The sequence below is a fragment of the Astyanax mexicanus genome, chromosome 1, assembly GCF_023375975.1.
Source record: "Astyanax mexicanus isolate ESR-SI-001 chromosome 1, AstMex3_surface, whole genome shotgun sequence".
In the NCBI taxonomy this organism is placed as follows: domain Eukaryota; kingdom Metazoa; phylum Chordata; class Actinopteri; order Characiformes; family Acestrorhamphidae; genus Astyanax; species Astyanax mexicanus.
In genome coordinates, this window is record NC_064408.1 from 108,069,831 (window position 1) to 108,086,322 (window position 16,492).

Sequence of the window (16,492 nt, forward strand, 5' to 3'; positions counted from 1 at the left end):
ATCAGTCCTGAATTTTATACATTTCTAACAGTGAAATGTGAGTTAGGGCTCGTATTGCTGGTGTGATTTTAGGCTATAACGGATTAGTGCTCCATCTCACTGATCTGCCTGTCTGTCTGTAAATCTGTCTGTCTGTAGCTCTGCTATTTCATGCTAGAAATAATCTCATCACGTGGTTAATACTCGCCGATTTAGTGACGTCACGATCATCTGTTCAGGGCGCATCATCATCATCAGTACCGTGGGCTTCAGAGCAGCTTCGAGGAACAGGGTAAGAGCGTAAAACCGTCTAAAACAGCAGTATTTCTGTTATCAGACAGTGATAGACGTGTGTTTAACGTCGTTTAGATGTAGAGTTGCTGTATTACTGTGTTATTATATTACTATACTGTGTGTGTGTGATGACAGCAGCCTCTCTCCTCCCTCACAGCCGAGCCCTGCCTGCCTCTCTCTGAACCAGCGCGCGGCTGAAACAGAAAAAATAGAAGCTCTAAATAAACAGACTGAGCCTTTTCCCTATATTTATATATGTGTTTTATATATTTTCAATCGTCTTGTGTTTAATATCTCGGCTGTGTGGTCCTCACCCAGCTGACTCCACACTCCGTCGTGTGTTTGCTTATGTGTTTTCCTCGTTTTTCTCCATTATTCGCTTGTGATAAATGAATTAAAACCCTGTATCTGTATATAAGGGAGATACAGGAGCTGGTGTAAGCGCGTGTTTTCAGTGTATGTGAGCGTGTTTAATCCGCACTCAGAGACAGACAGGCTGAGGACGGTCTCTCCATCCTCACAGCAGAGCAGAAGCTCATGGCGTCCTTGAGTCCTGAAGGACGGAGCAGCAGCAGCAGGAGCAGCAGTGCTGAGGGCGGATGCTGCAGTAATGACTGTAATATATCAGCCCTCAGTATTAGCTAACGCTACCTAGATCAAACCAAGCTGAACTGCTTAAATGTTTGCACCAGGAGTGGCATTTTATAAATATGAACTTGTTTTCTTTGCATTATTTGAGATCTGAAGGCTCTGCATCGTTCTATAATTTTAGCCATTTCTAATTTTCTTCAAATAAATGCTATAAATTACGATATTTTTATTTGGAATGTGGGCGAAATGTTGTCTGTAGTTTATAGAATAAAACAACAATGTTATTTTTACTCAAACATGTACCTAAATATAGCAAAATCAGACAAACTGATTCAGAAACTAAAGTGGTCTCTTAATTTTTTCCCAGATATATATATATGTATCTAGAAACATCTGCCTATTTCATACACAAAATTCACCAAGACTCTGAGTTTGTACGAAAATAAAATTGAAAATAATGATAAAATGTAAAACATAAATGTAGCACAGTCAATAGGAAAACAAATAAACTTTTTTCAAGGAATTGTATGGTACCTTGATACAGAGTTAAACCGTTAGCAGGAAGCTGATTTGGCTAATCTGCTAATTTTGGCAACATTGTTTTTTGGCTTCATAATAAAAGCCCCAGGGCAGAAAATATTGCATAGATTTTTACTAAAATATTAATGTAGAAAAAAAAGAGTGTAGTGGCACGTGTGACCGTCTTCTATGGATTTTGTATTTTTTTTATCTTTTTATGTAATTTTGTCTGTTACTGATTGACGTTTATTAAAGGGAGCTTTAAAGTCTAGGCCATTTTTTAATTTAATAATTTGCTCCTGGAATTTTACAGTTTATAATACTTTGATGAGTATAATGTAATTAAATAATTAAAGACAATGTAATTAATTGTATACGTTTTTTAATCATCTGACAGCTCTATAAAAAAAAACAAAAATTTTGATAAATGATAACTGAAAACAGAAAAAAGTCAAATGGAATTTGCCAAAAAATAAAACTAATTTCATAGGGCCCTACAGATTAAAAACAAAATGTGCATAGATAATAAGTACAACAGAAACCTAAAATAAATACAAAAATATGTAAATATGTACGTGTGATTAAGATGCAGCTAGAATATGTAGTCCAGTGATATGACTGGGCGATTGTGCGTATCGCGAATAGTCCTGTGGTGAGTTACAATGTGTAGAGGTTCTAACCCACACGAACGGTGCAGTATGGGTCCTAGCGTAGCAGCTGAGTAAACAGGTATACTGCAAACAACAAAGGTTTAATTATATATGGTTATAAATAGCACACTCTATAGAAACCACTCAAGGTACCATAGCAACCACTCTAAAAGCACCAAAATAAAATGTAACACTCCCTATAGAACTTCTGGGACACGGTAACTACTACCCTGTAATGCATTACCAGCACCAGTGTAGAAACCACTTCTACGGCAATGCTGTAGAAACCACCTGGGGCACCTTAAATAATATATTGCTTGAAATACCATATAATCTCCTATAGCAACCACCTTAAATTTCACTTATGACATGACTATAGAATACTAATAAAAATATGTCATTTGCAGGTTATACAAGCTTAAAATAGCTTTAGTATAAGTAACTGTTTATAGCTTATAATCCTGTGTTTTTCAGTGTTAATGTGTTAATAATTATAATTTTCCTTTTTTCAGGTCTTCTGTTCAGACTCCCAGAGTCTGCATTTCTATTCTGGTTGAGAGTGTGGACAGCGGGTAATCATGGGAGAACTATTCCGGAGTGAGGAGATGACCCTAGCGCAGCTTTTCCTGCAGTCAGAAGCTGCATACTGCTGTGTCAGTGAACTGGGGGAACTGGGAATGGTGCAGTTCAGAGATGTGAGTAGACAAAGTAGATAATTAATGTGTTCTATATAAGGTAGTAGAAGGAGAGGTCTGTTTATGCATCTCTCCTTTTGTGTTTTTCACCTACCACTGAAGTAGACAGTATTGGATGGCATCACTTTATCATTTCAACTGCCAAATATTAAATGTCATCATCTCCTTGTGTTCTGCAGCTGAACCCTGATGTGAACGTGTTCCAGAGGAAGTTTGTCAATGAAGTGAGGCGCTGTGAGGAAATGGACAGAAAGCTGCGTAAGCCAAGCACGCACACACACACACACACACACACCATAAATGTCTAATAAAAAGGAATAGCTAAGTGTAATGAACAATAAATAGCTCCCTTCAATAAAACAAGAATCTCTTATGCCTTTCCTCAGTTTAAAGTCATTTATAGAGCATTGCTAAAAAAACAGCCTGGCAAAACTTGAACTGGCCATTTTTGTTAAGCTGGCTGCCAGTTTAGCTCTTGACCAGCACTGGGATCCTTTCCCTTGATAGTTTAGCTGGTCAACCAAAATGACTGGTCCACCAGCATGGCCAAATTGGTGTAAAGTCTGAGCATGCTGTATTACCAGTATGACTAGCTTGACCAAACTGACCAATAAGGTTTACCAAACTAATCAAACAGTATGACCACATTGGGCATGGTGATTATCCAGGTATACCAGCTTACCATTTACCTCAAACGAAAGCAAGCTGTTCAACAACTAGGAACTGGTATTTTTTATCCAAGCAGGATTTTGTCACCATAGCAAACAAACATAGAGACACATGAGCGATCAATAGCTCCCACATAGCAACACCTTACCAACCACCTGGGGCATTTTAAATAGAATATCATCTGAACCACCATTACAACTTTCATACGTGCCACTTGGAACACAAAAGCAACCACCTACAATACAAATTTTAAATTAAAGTTTATTTAGGCCTGTTTATGAAATGATTTATTGATTTTTTGATGGAATATTGCACAAATGTGGATCTCCGTATTGAAAAGGTCAAGATACATGACCTTCTTACTGGCCAGCTTAGCCATAAGGGTTGTGACGGTAGACCAACTAAACCTTCAAACTGAAATGGTAACATACGCTATGCTGTCAAAATTTGAGAGTCAGCCACCATAGCTAGCTAGATTACAGCCAGTTATGGTATGTTGTCTGCTGTCACCAGCTTTTAACCGCATTGTCCATCAAATACATTAGATCTTATACCTTTAGAGTACCTTTAAAGTTGGTCTTGAGCTGGAATCCTCCTCAGCAGGAGTTTTAGAAGGTAATTTAATAGAATTCTGTCAGGTCAAACTGAGGGCCTATTTACTCCTGTTCTACGACAGATAAAAATGAATGTAGTCCCCTTCAGGTACATTGCTCTGGGATAAGAATGTTCTTGTGAAATATGGAAAAATAGGTGAGCCTCTGTTCTAAGGGTTACAAAACCAGTCGCTATTATGCTCTACAGGGTTTGTGGAGAAGGAGATTAAGAAAGCCAACATCCCCACAGTGGACACTGGAGAGAATCCAGAAGTCCCCTTCCCACGAGACATGATTGACCTTGAGGTGAGTTAACTGTAGCCTAGTATTGTAGAAGTATCATGGGGACTGCCATTTAAATGTTCTAATGGAAATAGAAATGCTGGACAGGTTTCCCATTGACTATACTGTGCTTTTATGGCTGACAGGCAACTTTTGAGAAGTTGGAGAATGAGCTGAAGGAGATCAATACCAATCAAGAAGCTCTGAAGAAGAACTTTCTGGAACTGACTGAGCTCAAGCATATCCTCAGACGCACTCAGCAGTTCTTTGATGAGGTCAGATCTTCCTCTTGAGAATTAATTACAATAGAAACAGTATTGAGACTTTTGGAATTCATGCTGAACTCTACAACATTAGCTTGGTTTTGAGCACACACTCTTTTATAACTAGATGTTTAGGGTTATGCTGTTTATTTTTTTTTTCTAGATAAGGTAAATCAATATCTAAAATATGAAACAAGGATATTTTTGTGTGATGATTTTGTGTAATTCTGTGTAAATCTACATGGAAATGTCCAAACTCTGTTCAAAAGGTACAAAAACAATTGTTTATAGCATCTTTGCAACCACACAACACATTTGCAACCACATGGGATACAATATCAACTGCCTAAAAAACACATAGTCACATCTTAGTAACCACATGGGATACCATAGCAACCACCTAGTAACCAATTAGCAACAACATAGCAATACTTTACTTTACCATAGCGATACCTTAGGTAGCACCTGAGTTACGATTTCAACCCCTTAGCAGCACTTAGCATCCACATACAAAATGCATGCAGTTGCCTAGCAACTATTTAATGACAGTCTAGCAAGCATCAGGCATATTTTAGGAACAGCCTATCAAGACCAAAGCAACAACTTGGAATACCATATCAACGACCCAGCGCCTACTTTAAAGCAACCACTTTTGGAACCATAGCAACTCCCTAACAACCTTGTAACCACACCTTTGCAATGACATGTAATCAGATTGTAATAATTGTAACAACAATAATAATAATTATTATTTAATATTATTAAATATTATTATTAGATGGAGGACCCCAACTTGCTGGAAGAATCTTCATCTCTGCTGGACCCCAGTGAGGCTGGGAGAGGGGCTCCACTGAGGCTTGGGTGAGTCTGTTTTTGGTCATGGTTGCTGGTTGTATTTTTTCATTTGTCACATTTTTTTATTGTTTTCTGTGGTTTCATCAGTTTTATAGGCCCTAAAATAGAACCATGTGGGACTTCACAGGACATTTTGCACCAGTAGTTTCTGCATTAGAAATATTTTATTAATAATCGTAGGGTTTAGGAAGGAAGAGAGGGTGTGATAATAGCAGATAGTTAAAATGGCATGTTACACTTTTGTTACAGTTATCCAGTTGCCTGTTGTAGTGAGATCTTAATACAATGCTGTATTGTTGATGGGCTCTGCAGGTTTGTTGCTGGGGTGATAAACCGTGAGCGGATCCCCACATTCGAGCGCATGCTGTGGCGAGTTTGTCGTGGCAACGTGTTTTTAAGGCAGGCTGAGATTGAGGACCCTCTTGAGGACCCTACAACAGTAAGTGCCACCAGTCCATGTACAGAGTTAATTGTAAATATAGTGTAAAAAAGTATCTGATTAACTTCTAATACAAGTGCAGGGACTTTAAAAATGTGTGCTTGCTCTCTGTCTTACTTTATTTCTCTTATCCTGCAGGGAGATCAAGTGCACAAGTCGGTGTTTATCATCTTCTTCCAAGGAGACCAGCTGAAGAACCGGGTGAAGAAGATCTGTGAAGGGTATGCTTGCAGTTGACTAATGTAGCGTTGATAAATGAAGTAAGCTTTACTTTTGTTACTCGTTTAAATATCCTTAATGTCCTTAATCTTGGAATTTGTATTTCATTCCAGGTTCCGTGCATCTCTGTACCCATGTCCCGAGACCCCACAAGAGAGGAAGGAGATGGCAGCTGGTGTGAACACCCGTATTGATGACCTGCAGATGGTGCGTCCAAGCTTCAATTTCTAAAATATTTATTAAGCTACTCTCAGTCCAAATGTTTGTGGACATCTCTTCTAATGAATGCACTCTGCGTTTTAGCTATGTGCAAATACTGCTCTGCCACTTAAAAATGATGAGTTTCTTTGATTTTACCGAATTGAAAACCTCTGGAATATAATCAAGAGGAAGATGGATGATCACAAGTCAACTAAACTGAATTGCTTGAATTTTTGCACCAGGAGTGGCATAAAGTTATCCAAAAGCAGTGTGTAAGACTGGTGGAGGAGAACATGCCAAGAACATGCATGATAACTGTGATTAAAAACCAGGGTTATTCCACCAAATATTAATTTCTAAACTCTTAAATCTTTATGAATATGAGCTAGTTTTCTTTGCATTATTTGAGGTCTGAAAGCTCTGCATCTTTTTTGGTTATTTCAACCATTTCTCATTTCTGTAAATAAATGCTCTAAATGACAATTGTTCTATTTGGAATTTGGGAAAAATGTTGTTCCTAGTTTATAGAATAAAACAACAATGTTCATTTTGCACAAACATGCACCTAAAAATAGCAAAATCAGAGACACTGATTCAGAAACTGAAGTGGTCTCTTAATTTTTTTCCAGAGCTGTACACACACATACAATATATCCAGAGCAAATACGTTTACATGAACCTGTTCTCTGTACACCCAGTTCTAGGACTTGGATAGAAGGGTATAGATCCTCTTACGATCTCTAGGCATTAAGGTGTGAAGCAGTAAAACTGTGTTCACTGGATTGATAGTGATGCTCCATTCAATACTTTTGGGATGATGATAGGGGGATCATCCAAACTCGCAAATTAACTAAGACTCTTGTTGCTGAATTTAGTCAAATTTAGAAAAAAGCCTTTTCTGAAATATAGATGCAGTTACTCCAACAAATGCAGGATAAACGCATTTTGTATATTCCTAATATTGAAATGAATGAGCAGAGTAAGCAGCAATACTTTTGTCCATAGTGTATATTTACAGTGAAATTAGTGGTGAAGTTTTGTTGTTTATTGTAGGCTGGTTTGTATTTTTGTTTGTTTGTTTTAAATAAGATGTCACATGATACATCACTATTACTCAATGGTTTAATAGCTTTGCCAGTCACTTTTTACAAACTAACAGATGGATCCCGTGAGAAGTAACAATCAGTGGGTTGGATATAAATGTGTTTAGTAACGACAGATGTTACCTGACATTTACAGTAGTTATGTAAGTGGTGGCTTAAGCCTCCATCCCCTGGGACTCATTGTTCAGAAACACTGTGTACTCTTGTAGCATAGTTGAATGGGTTCCAGGTTTGGAGGATGTGTTTGGTACAGAGTGCAGTGTCGAGTGATTTAAAGTAATATTCTCAATGGCAGGCATCCACTTTAGTAGAGGATGGGAGTGTCCACTACCAGCTGGGCTATATGCAGCATTCCTTTACCTGTTTGATCTTTGGTGATGTTTAAATGTGAGCTGCAATATTCCTCAAAATGTAAATCCACATATTTTAACAGACAGAAAAAGTTGAGCTTACATGTTTTATAATGTTGCTACATGAATCTGGTGTAACACACATCTGTAATAGATTGAATGCAGTGTGGTGTAGAGTTCTAGTCTCTTGGCCAAAGGACATTTAAGGGCTTGTGGGTTTCTTTCAGTTTGGGATAATTTAGAGATTAGAGTTTCATGGAGACTGGAAACAACATCACACTGTGCAGTTCCTTCCCCAGGCAAAACACAGGATCTGAGCACTTTAGACCCTGTATATAAGCTCACACCTTTCTACTCTCATAACTACATTCATTTCATTAATAACATCAGGTTCATAGGCCCCACAACTGAACCCTGTGGGACTCCAAAGACATTTTAATCAGATGGTTAATGAAGATTTCACAAGATGTTTTGCATTAGAAATAATAACTCAATAATAAACCTCAGTAGGTTAAATAGATAGTAAAATCTAGAATATTTATTTATGTATGCACAATAAATTAGAGTGTGGATGTAAAACCAGAAATACCAAACAACATAGTGTTGGAAAAGTGCAAAACAAAAGCTTAAAGTTCATAAAAGATTGGGCTAATGTTGATCAGAACAGCATTTAAAAAAACAAAGGTTGTGACAGGAAGTGAACTATACCTTGTCATACCTTCCAGTGCTTCTACTGACTTTTCCACCTTCACAAACTCCAACTCCCAGAATGCATCTCTTAATCATGTGTCTCAGCCAGCCAATCAGCACCTGATTGTTAGATCAACTTCACCTGTGTTCTAAGTTATTACTGGGGGTTTTCCGTGTATAAATACAAGTGGGTTTGTCCTGTTTTTTTGTGAAGTATTGCCCCTGTTAATCAGCTGCCTACCGAGTGTTATTTCTTTGTTTATCTTTTTCTGTGTATGACCTATTTTTTGGCTTTTTTTCTCTGATTTTGTCTTGCCCTTTTGGTTAATTCTCTTGGCTATTTTATTCTGGTTCAGACCCTTATTTCTTGTTTATTGTTTATTCCTTTTGGTCTGTGATTTGGCTCTGATGTTTTGGTCAGTGTGGTTTGTACTGTTGTTAGTACTCCGTTCAAGCTTGTTGGTTTAGCTCTGTTTATTAAAGCTTCTCCTGATTTTTACTGCAAGCGTCTCACTCCTGTTTGTGGCGTCACATAACTTTTTTTTTTTTCTTTTTTCTTTGCTTTGTAATTCAGGTTTTGAACCAAACCGAGGACCACCGTCAGAGGGTCCTTCAGGCTGCCGCCAAAACCATGCGTGTTTGGTTCATCAAAGTGAGGAAGATGAAAGCCATCTACCACACACTCAATCTCTGCAACATTGACGTCACTCAGAAATGCTTGATTGCGGAGGTGTGGTGCCCTGTCTCTGACCTGGACTCCATACAGTTTGCTCTGCGAAGGGGAACGGTAAAACAGCCAGCCACATAATCTGATTTCATCCCATCACTGTCATCAGTAGTGGATTATTTTAACCAATTTTCTCTTTATTACTTCTGCAGGAGAGGAGTGGATCAACTGTTCCTTCAATCTTGAACAGAATGCAGACCAAGCAGACTCCGCCCACCTTCAACAAGACAAACAAATTCACCTCTGGCTTCCAAAACATTGTGGATGCTTATGGAATTGGAACCTACAGGGAGATGAATCCAGGTACTAAAAATGACTCTGCGTGTATGTGACAAGGAAAAAAAGCGCTGGAAAAAATGGTTTCTGAAATTTTACATTAATAATAAAACAGATTTAAACAGTTTTTATCTTAATCTCCAGCAAGCTGTCAAACTATTCAAGATGTGAATCTGCCTCTAAAATGCTTACCTGATAATTTCAATGATAAGTTAATGAAGAGAAAGAGTAACGGCCAAAACAGACCTAAATACAATGCAAAGATGCAGCACATTTTCTTACTACAATGAAGATTCCATTTAAAACCAGCCACGTTATGTGTCTTGAATATCATCAGGGTTATAGCCACATAAAAATCCAAGTATAAATTAATCCAACATACATTTAACACACGTGAAAATGCAATAATATTAGTTGAAACATAGGTGTACTCTTTCATAACTGAAGAAATATTAACATCAAACTCTCTGTTGTTACCTAGAAAATGTCAGATAGCATTGATTGAAATTATTTGGCAACCAGCTGATAAACCTACAATAGGTTCTTACAGTATAACTTCCTGTTTCTAACCAAAACATTAGGCCTCAAAACATAGATCCACTACAGTGAGCTTCTCTATTGTCATGCATGTTATAATTTTCTTGAACATCTGTTTTGTTGTGTGTTTTTGTGCTGGCTTCCTGCAGCACCCTACACCATCATCACCTTTCCCTTCCTGTTTGCTGTGATGTTCGGGGACATGGGTCACGGCTTGCTGATGACCTGCGCCGCCCTCTACCTCGTGCTCAGGGAGAGCCGCCTGCTTGCCCAGAAGAGTGACAATGAGGTCTGAGTTTATGTATTACTCTCTTTGAGTCTGTGACCTTATGATACAGTATCACTGATTTTCTCTCAGCTTCTGGTGCTTTACTGTTTTTTCTATACTAATCACTGAAAATACTAAAATCTATTAACCTTAACTTTTCTCTTTCTCTTTTCTCTCTGCCTTTTTCTCCTGCCTTTGTCTAGATGTTTAACATGGTTTTTGCCGGCCGGTATATAATCCTACTAATGGGAATCTTTTCTGTCTACACTGGAGTGATCTACAATGACTGCTTCTCCAAATCACTCAACATGTTTGGCTCAGGCTGGAGTGTCAAACCCATGTTTGGCCCCAAAGGAGGCAACTGGTCGTAAGTTCATATTTAGATAATAGCTAAGACAGTGCAGGCTAGAAAAAGTAAGTGATTGCTAGAATTTATTAATATGTGGATTTCCCATCCTAATAGGGTTAGGAGCCATTCAAAAATCTAATCTTCTATATAGTGTACCGTATTTTTTCACTATAAGGCACACTTAAAATCCTTTTATTTCCCCAAAAATCGTCAGGGCGCCTTATAATTAGGTGCACCTTATTTATGAATTTTACAAGTCAGGTTGTAAGGAGTAGTAAAGCCCTTCGATGAAGTACAGCGCTAAGCACTAGCTCTTTTGCCATTCAGTGGTGAGTATTATCAGCCTGTAGCGTGCGACTTACCCCAGCTAGCACTGCTGGAGCAGCATTACCATTACCCGTTAGCTGCACTAAGCGCTAGCTTTTGCGCCAGTCAGAGATGAATATATTGGACTGTAGCCTGTGTGTTTACTGTGTTAAAACACACTTACCGTATTTTTCGGACTATAAGGCGCACCGTATTATAAGGCGCACCGTATTATAAGACGCACTATCAAAGAACGCCTATTTTCTGCTATTTTTCCATACATAGGGCGCATCGCATTATAAGGCGCGTTAAGTGACACTAGAAAGGGTGCCTATATCAAAGTGAACAGGGGTGGCGCCATGTTTCCCTTCCCCCACCGGGGGTGGTCGCTTGCCGGTGGAGCGTCTCAGTATACAAATCTAGCTCTTTCAAAGTCAAACGAGTGCTGGATATTAATCTACACAGATTCCTCTCCTGAAAACTGTTTATTTGGGTGAGTAACGTGCTTCAGTTTATTTACAGTAAGCTTAGATTTCCAGATGTCCACTAAGGCTTGCTGCACCAGCGTTAGCATAGCTATCCGCTAGCACGCTAGCTAGTCACCTAAACTAGTAAAGTTAACCCAAACTTAAACGACAGCGTTACACTGAGTAATCCTGCGTGTTCTGGTAAGACAGTGAGATATTAGCTAGCGATTCGTCCCCCGTAGCTTGTTTTAACACGGTAAACAAGCAGATTACAGGCTGATAAAACTCACCTCTGAGAGAGTTAGCGCTTAGCATCTAGCTAATGCTAGCCAGGCAAAGCAGCACAGACTTACAGGCCGATAACTCACCTCTGAACGGTGAACGCTTAGCGATTAGCATCTAACTCTAATAATACTGCTCCAGCAGTATTAAAAGTGCTAAATTTAGAAAATACTGATCTCTGAACAGTGAAAAAGCTAGCTAGCTAAGCGGTTAGCATCTAGCTAATGCTATTGCTGCTCCAGCCTCGGAGCGGCACGGCTCTGCACGGAGTGTGTGTTTACTGCTCCTTACACCTGACGGGTAAAATTTAGATAATACTGATCTCTGAACAGTGAATAAGCTAGCTAATGCTATTTGCTGCTCCAGCCTCGGAGCGGCACGGCTCTGCACGGAGTGTGTGTTTACTGCTCCTTACACCTGACGGGTAAAATTTAGATAATACTGATCTCTGAACAGTGAATAAGCTAGCTAATGCTATTTGCTGCTCCAGCCTCGGAGCTGCACGGCTCTGGACTCTGTATAGCACTGAAACTCTGTATAACGCTGCACGGAGTGTGTGTTTACTGCTCCTTACAACCTGACGAGTAAAATTTAGATAATACTGATCTCAGTGAATAAGCTAGCTAGCTTAGCAGTTAGCATCTAGCTAATGCTATTGCTGCTCAGCCTCGGAGCTGCACGGCTCTGGACTCTGTATAGCACTGAAACTCTCTATAACGCTGCACGGAGTGTGTGTTTACTGCTCCTTACAACCTGACGAGTAAAATCCATACAAAAGGCGCACCGTATTATAAGACGCACTGTCAATTTTTGTGAAAATTAAAAGTTTTTAAGTGCGCCTTATAGTCCGAAAAATACGGTACATGGGACAAACTGCTATCTTATATTGCTCAGGGTTCCTGAGTGTAGCTCTGTTGGGCAGCATTAACCACAAACTGCGCTAAGCACGAACTCTTTTGCACAATGTGCCTTATAACCAATGCGCCTTACGTATGAAAATAGACCAGAAAATATATGTTTATTGATAGTGCCCCAAATAATCCAATAATCCAGTGTGTTTTACAGTGCAAAAAATACAGTAATATATTTTTTCAGCTATTTTTTTGTTGATTTATTGTTGTGCTTTGGGTCATTGTCTTGTTGCATCACCTTTTCAACTTAAGCACAAAAGCATGGGCTGCTGCTCTTTTATTCTGCTGTAAAATATTTTGATACACATTTAAATGTATCGTTTTTTATTGTTAAAATAGCTAAACTAACAGCATAAGCATGCTAACATTAAACTTTACAGTCATTTCAGACATTATGCAAACATCAACATGCTGTTTTATATCTATTAAAGATTGGAGAGGCAATTCAGTAAAGAGAATATTTCTCACTGTTATTTATTTCTCTGTGTGTTTGTTCATTTATGTAGGTTTGAGACACTCGATGGAAATGGTGTTCTGCAGCTTGATCCTGCTGTACCTGGAGTTTTTGGTGGACCATATCCTCTGGGCATCGACCCAGTAAGTCAATGCAATTAATAATGCAATTAATGCAATTAATAATTTTATTACTCAAACTAAAGTGTCTAAAGTGATTCCTCTTCTATTGCAACATACCTTAAACGTGTAGTTAAGGACTCAAAAGCAGTAAACAATGAGGCAAACATGGTGTTAATGTTGTTTTGCTGTACATTGATGTAATTCTTCTCTATGTTTGTTTTCTGTTAGATTTGGAACATAGCAACAAACAAGCTGACCTTCCTGAATTCATTTAAGATGAAGATGTCTGTGATTCTGGGTGTGATTCACATGCTGTTTGGAGTCACTTTATCTCTCTTCAATCACCTGTGAGTAAATGTATTGTTGCATTCATGTATTACTATCCTAGACATTTTGTAATAATGTACCAGCAGCTTGTGTGAAGCACCAGTATGCAGGAAAATGTCCTGGTATGTCTAGAGAGCAAAATAAAGAATTGGGGGTACTGCATATTAGCACCAACCCAACTTTAAATCAAAACCTAATAATGCATAAAAGAGACTCTGAGAGAACAAAAATGCAACCCTGTGTTAAAATTTCTAAAAAATAAAAAAAAGAGTGAGATTTCCCTTATTCTTGGCAATCAAGACACTTTTTGAAATTGAGGTAACACTTTACTTGGATGGTCCATTTTATGGCCTCATTGATGATTCAACTGAATGTCTGTTTAATGCAACTTAACCCTATGTTGAATGTAAATTATTCAAAACAGAACCTTATCCTACACCTGACCCTAATCATAACTCTAATAAACCCTAAAATCTAACCCTACACCAAACCCTAACCTTAACTATTAATAAACCCTAAAATCTAACCCTACACCAAACCCTAACCTTAACTATTAATAAACCCTAAAATCTAACCCTACATCTAACCGTATCCTAAAATGTTAAGATTAGAGTTTGGTTTAGAGTTGGATGTAGGGTTACAGTTTAATTGCATTTAATAGGCATGCAGTGGAATGCTATTTAATGACAGTTGAGCATCAAAGAGGTTGAGCATCAATGAGACCATCAAATGGACCATCCAATTAATGTGTTACCGAAATCGATAAATAGCATTTGTTCCCCCTCTCTTTGCAGAACTGATTTTTTGTCATTGGCATCTGTAGATCTTTAGTCATGAACTTTTAACTTTGTTAAGAACATTTAGTAATTGCTATTTTTAAAAAACAGTAGGTCACAGAGCATCACAGTTATGTTAGCCAATCGAGGATTTGCAAGTCATGAATATTCATGATGAGAGCCAAAAATTGGTGTACTTTCCCACCCACTCCTCCAACAAACTAATACAGCCTGAAACAGCTTACAGGGCATTCATTCATACTTGAGACCAAAATTAATTGAAAAAAAAACATAAAATGAGACCCGTATGTTCCTGCTGTGTTACCATTGTATACACTGTACTCACAATAGGCCTTTTTCACTGATGCTTGTTGTGTTCTCAGGTACTTTAAGAAGCCCCTAAACATCTTCCTGGGATTCATTCCTGAGATCGTGTTCATGAGCTGCCTGTTCGGATACCTTATCCTGCTGATCTTCTATAAATGGACAGCGTATGATGCAGAAACCTCTAAAGATGCTCCCAGCCTCCTCATCGCCTTCATCAACATGTGTCTCTTTAACTACAATGATCCTACTAACAAACCTCTCTACAGTGGTCAGGTACAAAGGCAATTACAGTCATCCCACTTGTTCCCTCACTCTTTTACTCTCTTTCTCTCTCTCTTTCTCACTTGGTCACTCACACACAAACACACACTTACACCCACTTATGAATGTTTAAAGCTTAGTATACTGGCCTTCAGTCCTGAAGATATATCTATCTATGATGGAAGAAAATATCTATTTAAAATATATTTATCAGATATATTTTTAAATGCATGAAAATGGACAAAAAATTGCATACGGTTTATACACAATAAAAATTTTGATTTTAGACACATGTTTAGCTTATATGAACTTGACCATTGAAAATATGATTTATTAAATATATTCTACTATATTTTAAATTACCTTTGGTTTAGTTTTCGGTTTGAAAAATAAGATAAAAATAAGATTTATAAAATGATTCCGTGTATCTCATAAAATTTGTTTTGGCAAGTTAAATGGATATTTTACTAATATGAAAGTTTAATACATGCTAAATATGTGTGTTCAAAAACAGATGTTTGTTAAAATATTTTAATATTTAGTCAATATATTCTGATATACATGTATTTGAAATGTGTGGAAATATATGTCCATATAGTTTTATAGTTCTAATATGTTTGTTACATAAGTTTAAGTTATTTTTCCTGCTTTCTCATTCTTCTCCTTTAGACTGGCATCCAGTGCCTGTTAGTGATAATCGCCTTGGCCTGTGTTCCCTGCATGCTGGTAGTGAAGACAATGGTTCTCCGCCGCCAGCACCTCTGGAAGAAGCACCTCGTATGTTTAAACTTTCTTCTGCCGCCTCTCCGTTTTTTACTATCTGTCCTTTTTTTTTTTTTAACAGTGGTTCTAAACAAAGTTCTCAGGCCCCCTGATGGTCCACATTCTTGCTGTATCCAAGCTGTCAACATACCAGAACCAAATCAGCAAGAAAACTAAATATCTGGTATGGGTGTTTTGGGATCTGGATTAGAGACAAATGGGAATCATCTGGGTGGCCCTGAGAACTCATCTGAGAACCACTGATTTAGATTATAGGATTATATTTACACTCACTGAGCAATTAATTAGGAAGACCACATTAGTATATGTAATCTGTATTAGTAAATATGTCTGAAGGCCAAGGACCTGCTGGCAGGAGCTGATAGAAATTTCTGATGATGATAATAATGATGATGATGATGATGATAATGATGATGACCACACTAATGCTTAATAGAATCCTTTTTTGCTCTCAAAACAGTCTCTTCTTATATTCATGGATTCCACTAGTTGTTGGCAACATCTTGTGGAACATTCAAAGATTCTGGTCCATGTTTTATTGATTATATCTTGCAGTTAATGCAATTTCTATGGAGCACCTTCATGCACTGAACCTCTGGGTTCTCCACATTCTAAAGAGGTTCCATTGGATTCAAATCTTGTGACTGGAAGGCCACAAACTCACTGTCAAATTTATGAAATCAGACTGAGACAAGATTTGCTTTGTGCATCATTATGCAGGAATGCAGTAATTTGTGATCATGAAGGGATGCGCATGGTCAGCAGCTGTGCTTAAATATCATGCAGCGTTCAAATAATAGTTGACAGGCCTAAAATGTGCCCAAAAAATATTCCCCACACAATTACACACATTACTCTGCATCCACCTGCCTATAGTGTAGACTCAAAGAAGGTTGGGTCTGTGGATTAAAGCTGCTAGTGCCAAAT

At 38.1% G+C, this 16,492-nt stretch overlaps 1 protein-coding gene across 3 annotated transcripts in view; it reads left to right on the forward strand.

Moving 5' to 3' along the window:
• Positions 1–199: 199 nt before the first annotated feature.
• Positions 200–16,492, forward strand: part of atp6v0a1b (ATPase H+ transporting V0 subunit a1b) — a 29,893-nt gene continuing 13,600 nt past the window's right edge. For all 3 annotated transcript variants that reach the window (XM_007239762.3, XM_007239764.3, XM_007239765.3), the window contains exons 1-17: positions 200–271; positions 2,546–2,728; positions 2,908–2,986; positions 4,199–4,296; positions 4,419–4,547; positions 5,314–5,396; positions 5,703–5,829; positions 5,968–6,050; positions 6,162–6,255; positions 8,967–9,179; positions 9,272–9,422; positions 10,082–10,221; positions 10,404–10,567; positions 13,022–13,112; positions 13,320–13,438; positions 14,578–14,794; positions 15,452–15,559. In XM_007239762.3, coding sequence (XP_007239824.2) covers positions 2,612–2,728; positions 2,908–2,986; positions 4,199–4,296; positions 4,419–4,547; positions 5,314–5,396; positions 5,703–5,829; positions 5,968–6,050; positions 6,162–6,255; positions 8,967–9,179; positions 9,272–9,422; positions 10,082–10,221; positions 10,404–10,567; positions 13,022–13,112; positions 13,320–13,438; positions 14,578–14,794; positions 15,452–15,559 — 2,013 coding nt within the window. In that variant the 5' untranslated portion in view covers positions 200–271; positions 2,546–2,611. The remainder of the gene's footprint in view (positions 272–2,545; positions 2,729–2,907; positions 2,987–4,198; positions 4,297–4,418; positions 4,548–5,313; positions 5,397–5,702; positions 5,830–5,967; positions 6,051–6,161; positions 6,256–8,966; positions 9,180–9,271; positions 9,423–10,081; positions 10,222–10,403; positions 10,568–13,021; positions 13,113–13,319; positions 13,439–14,577; positions 14,795–15,451; positions 15,560–16,492) is intronic.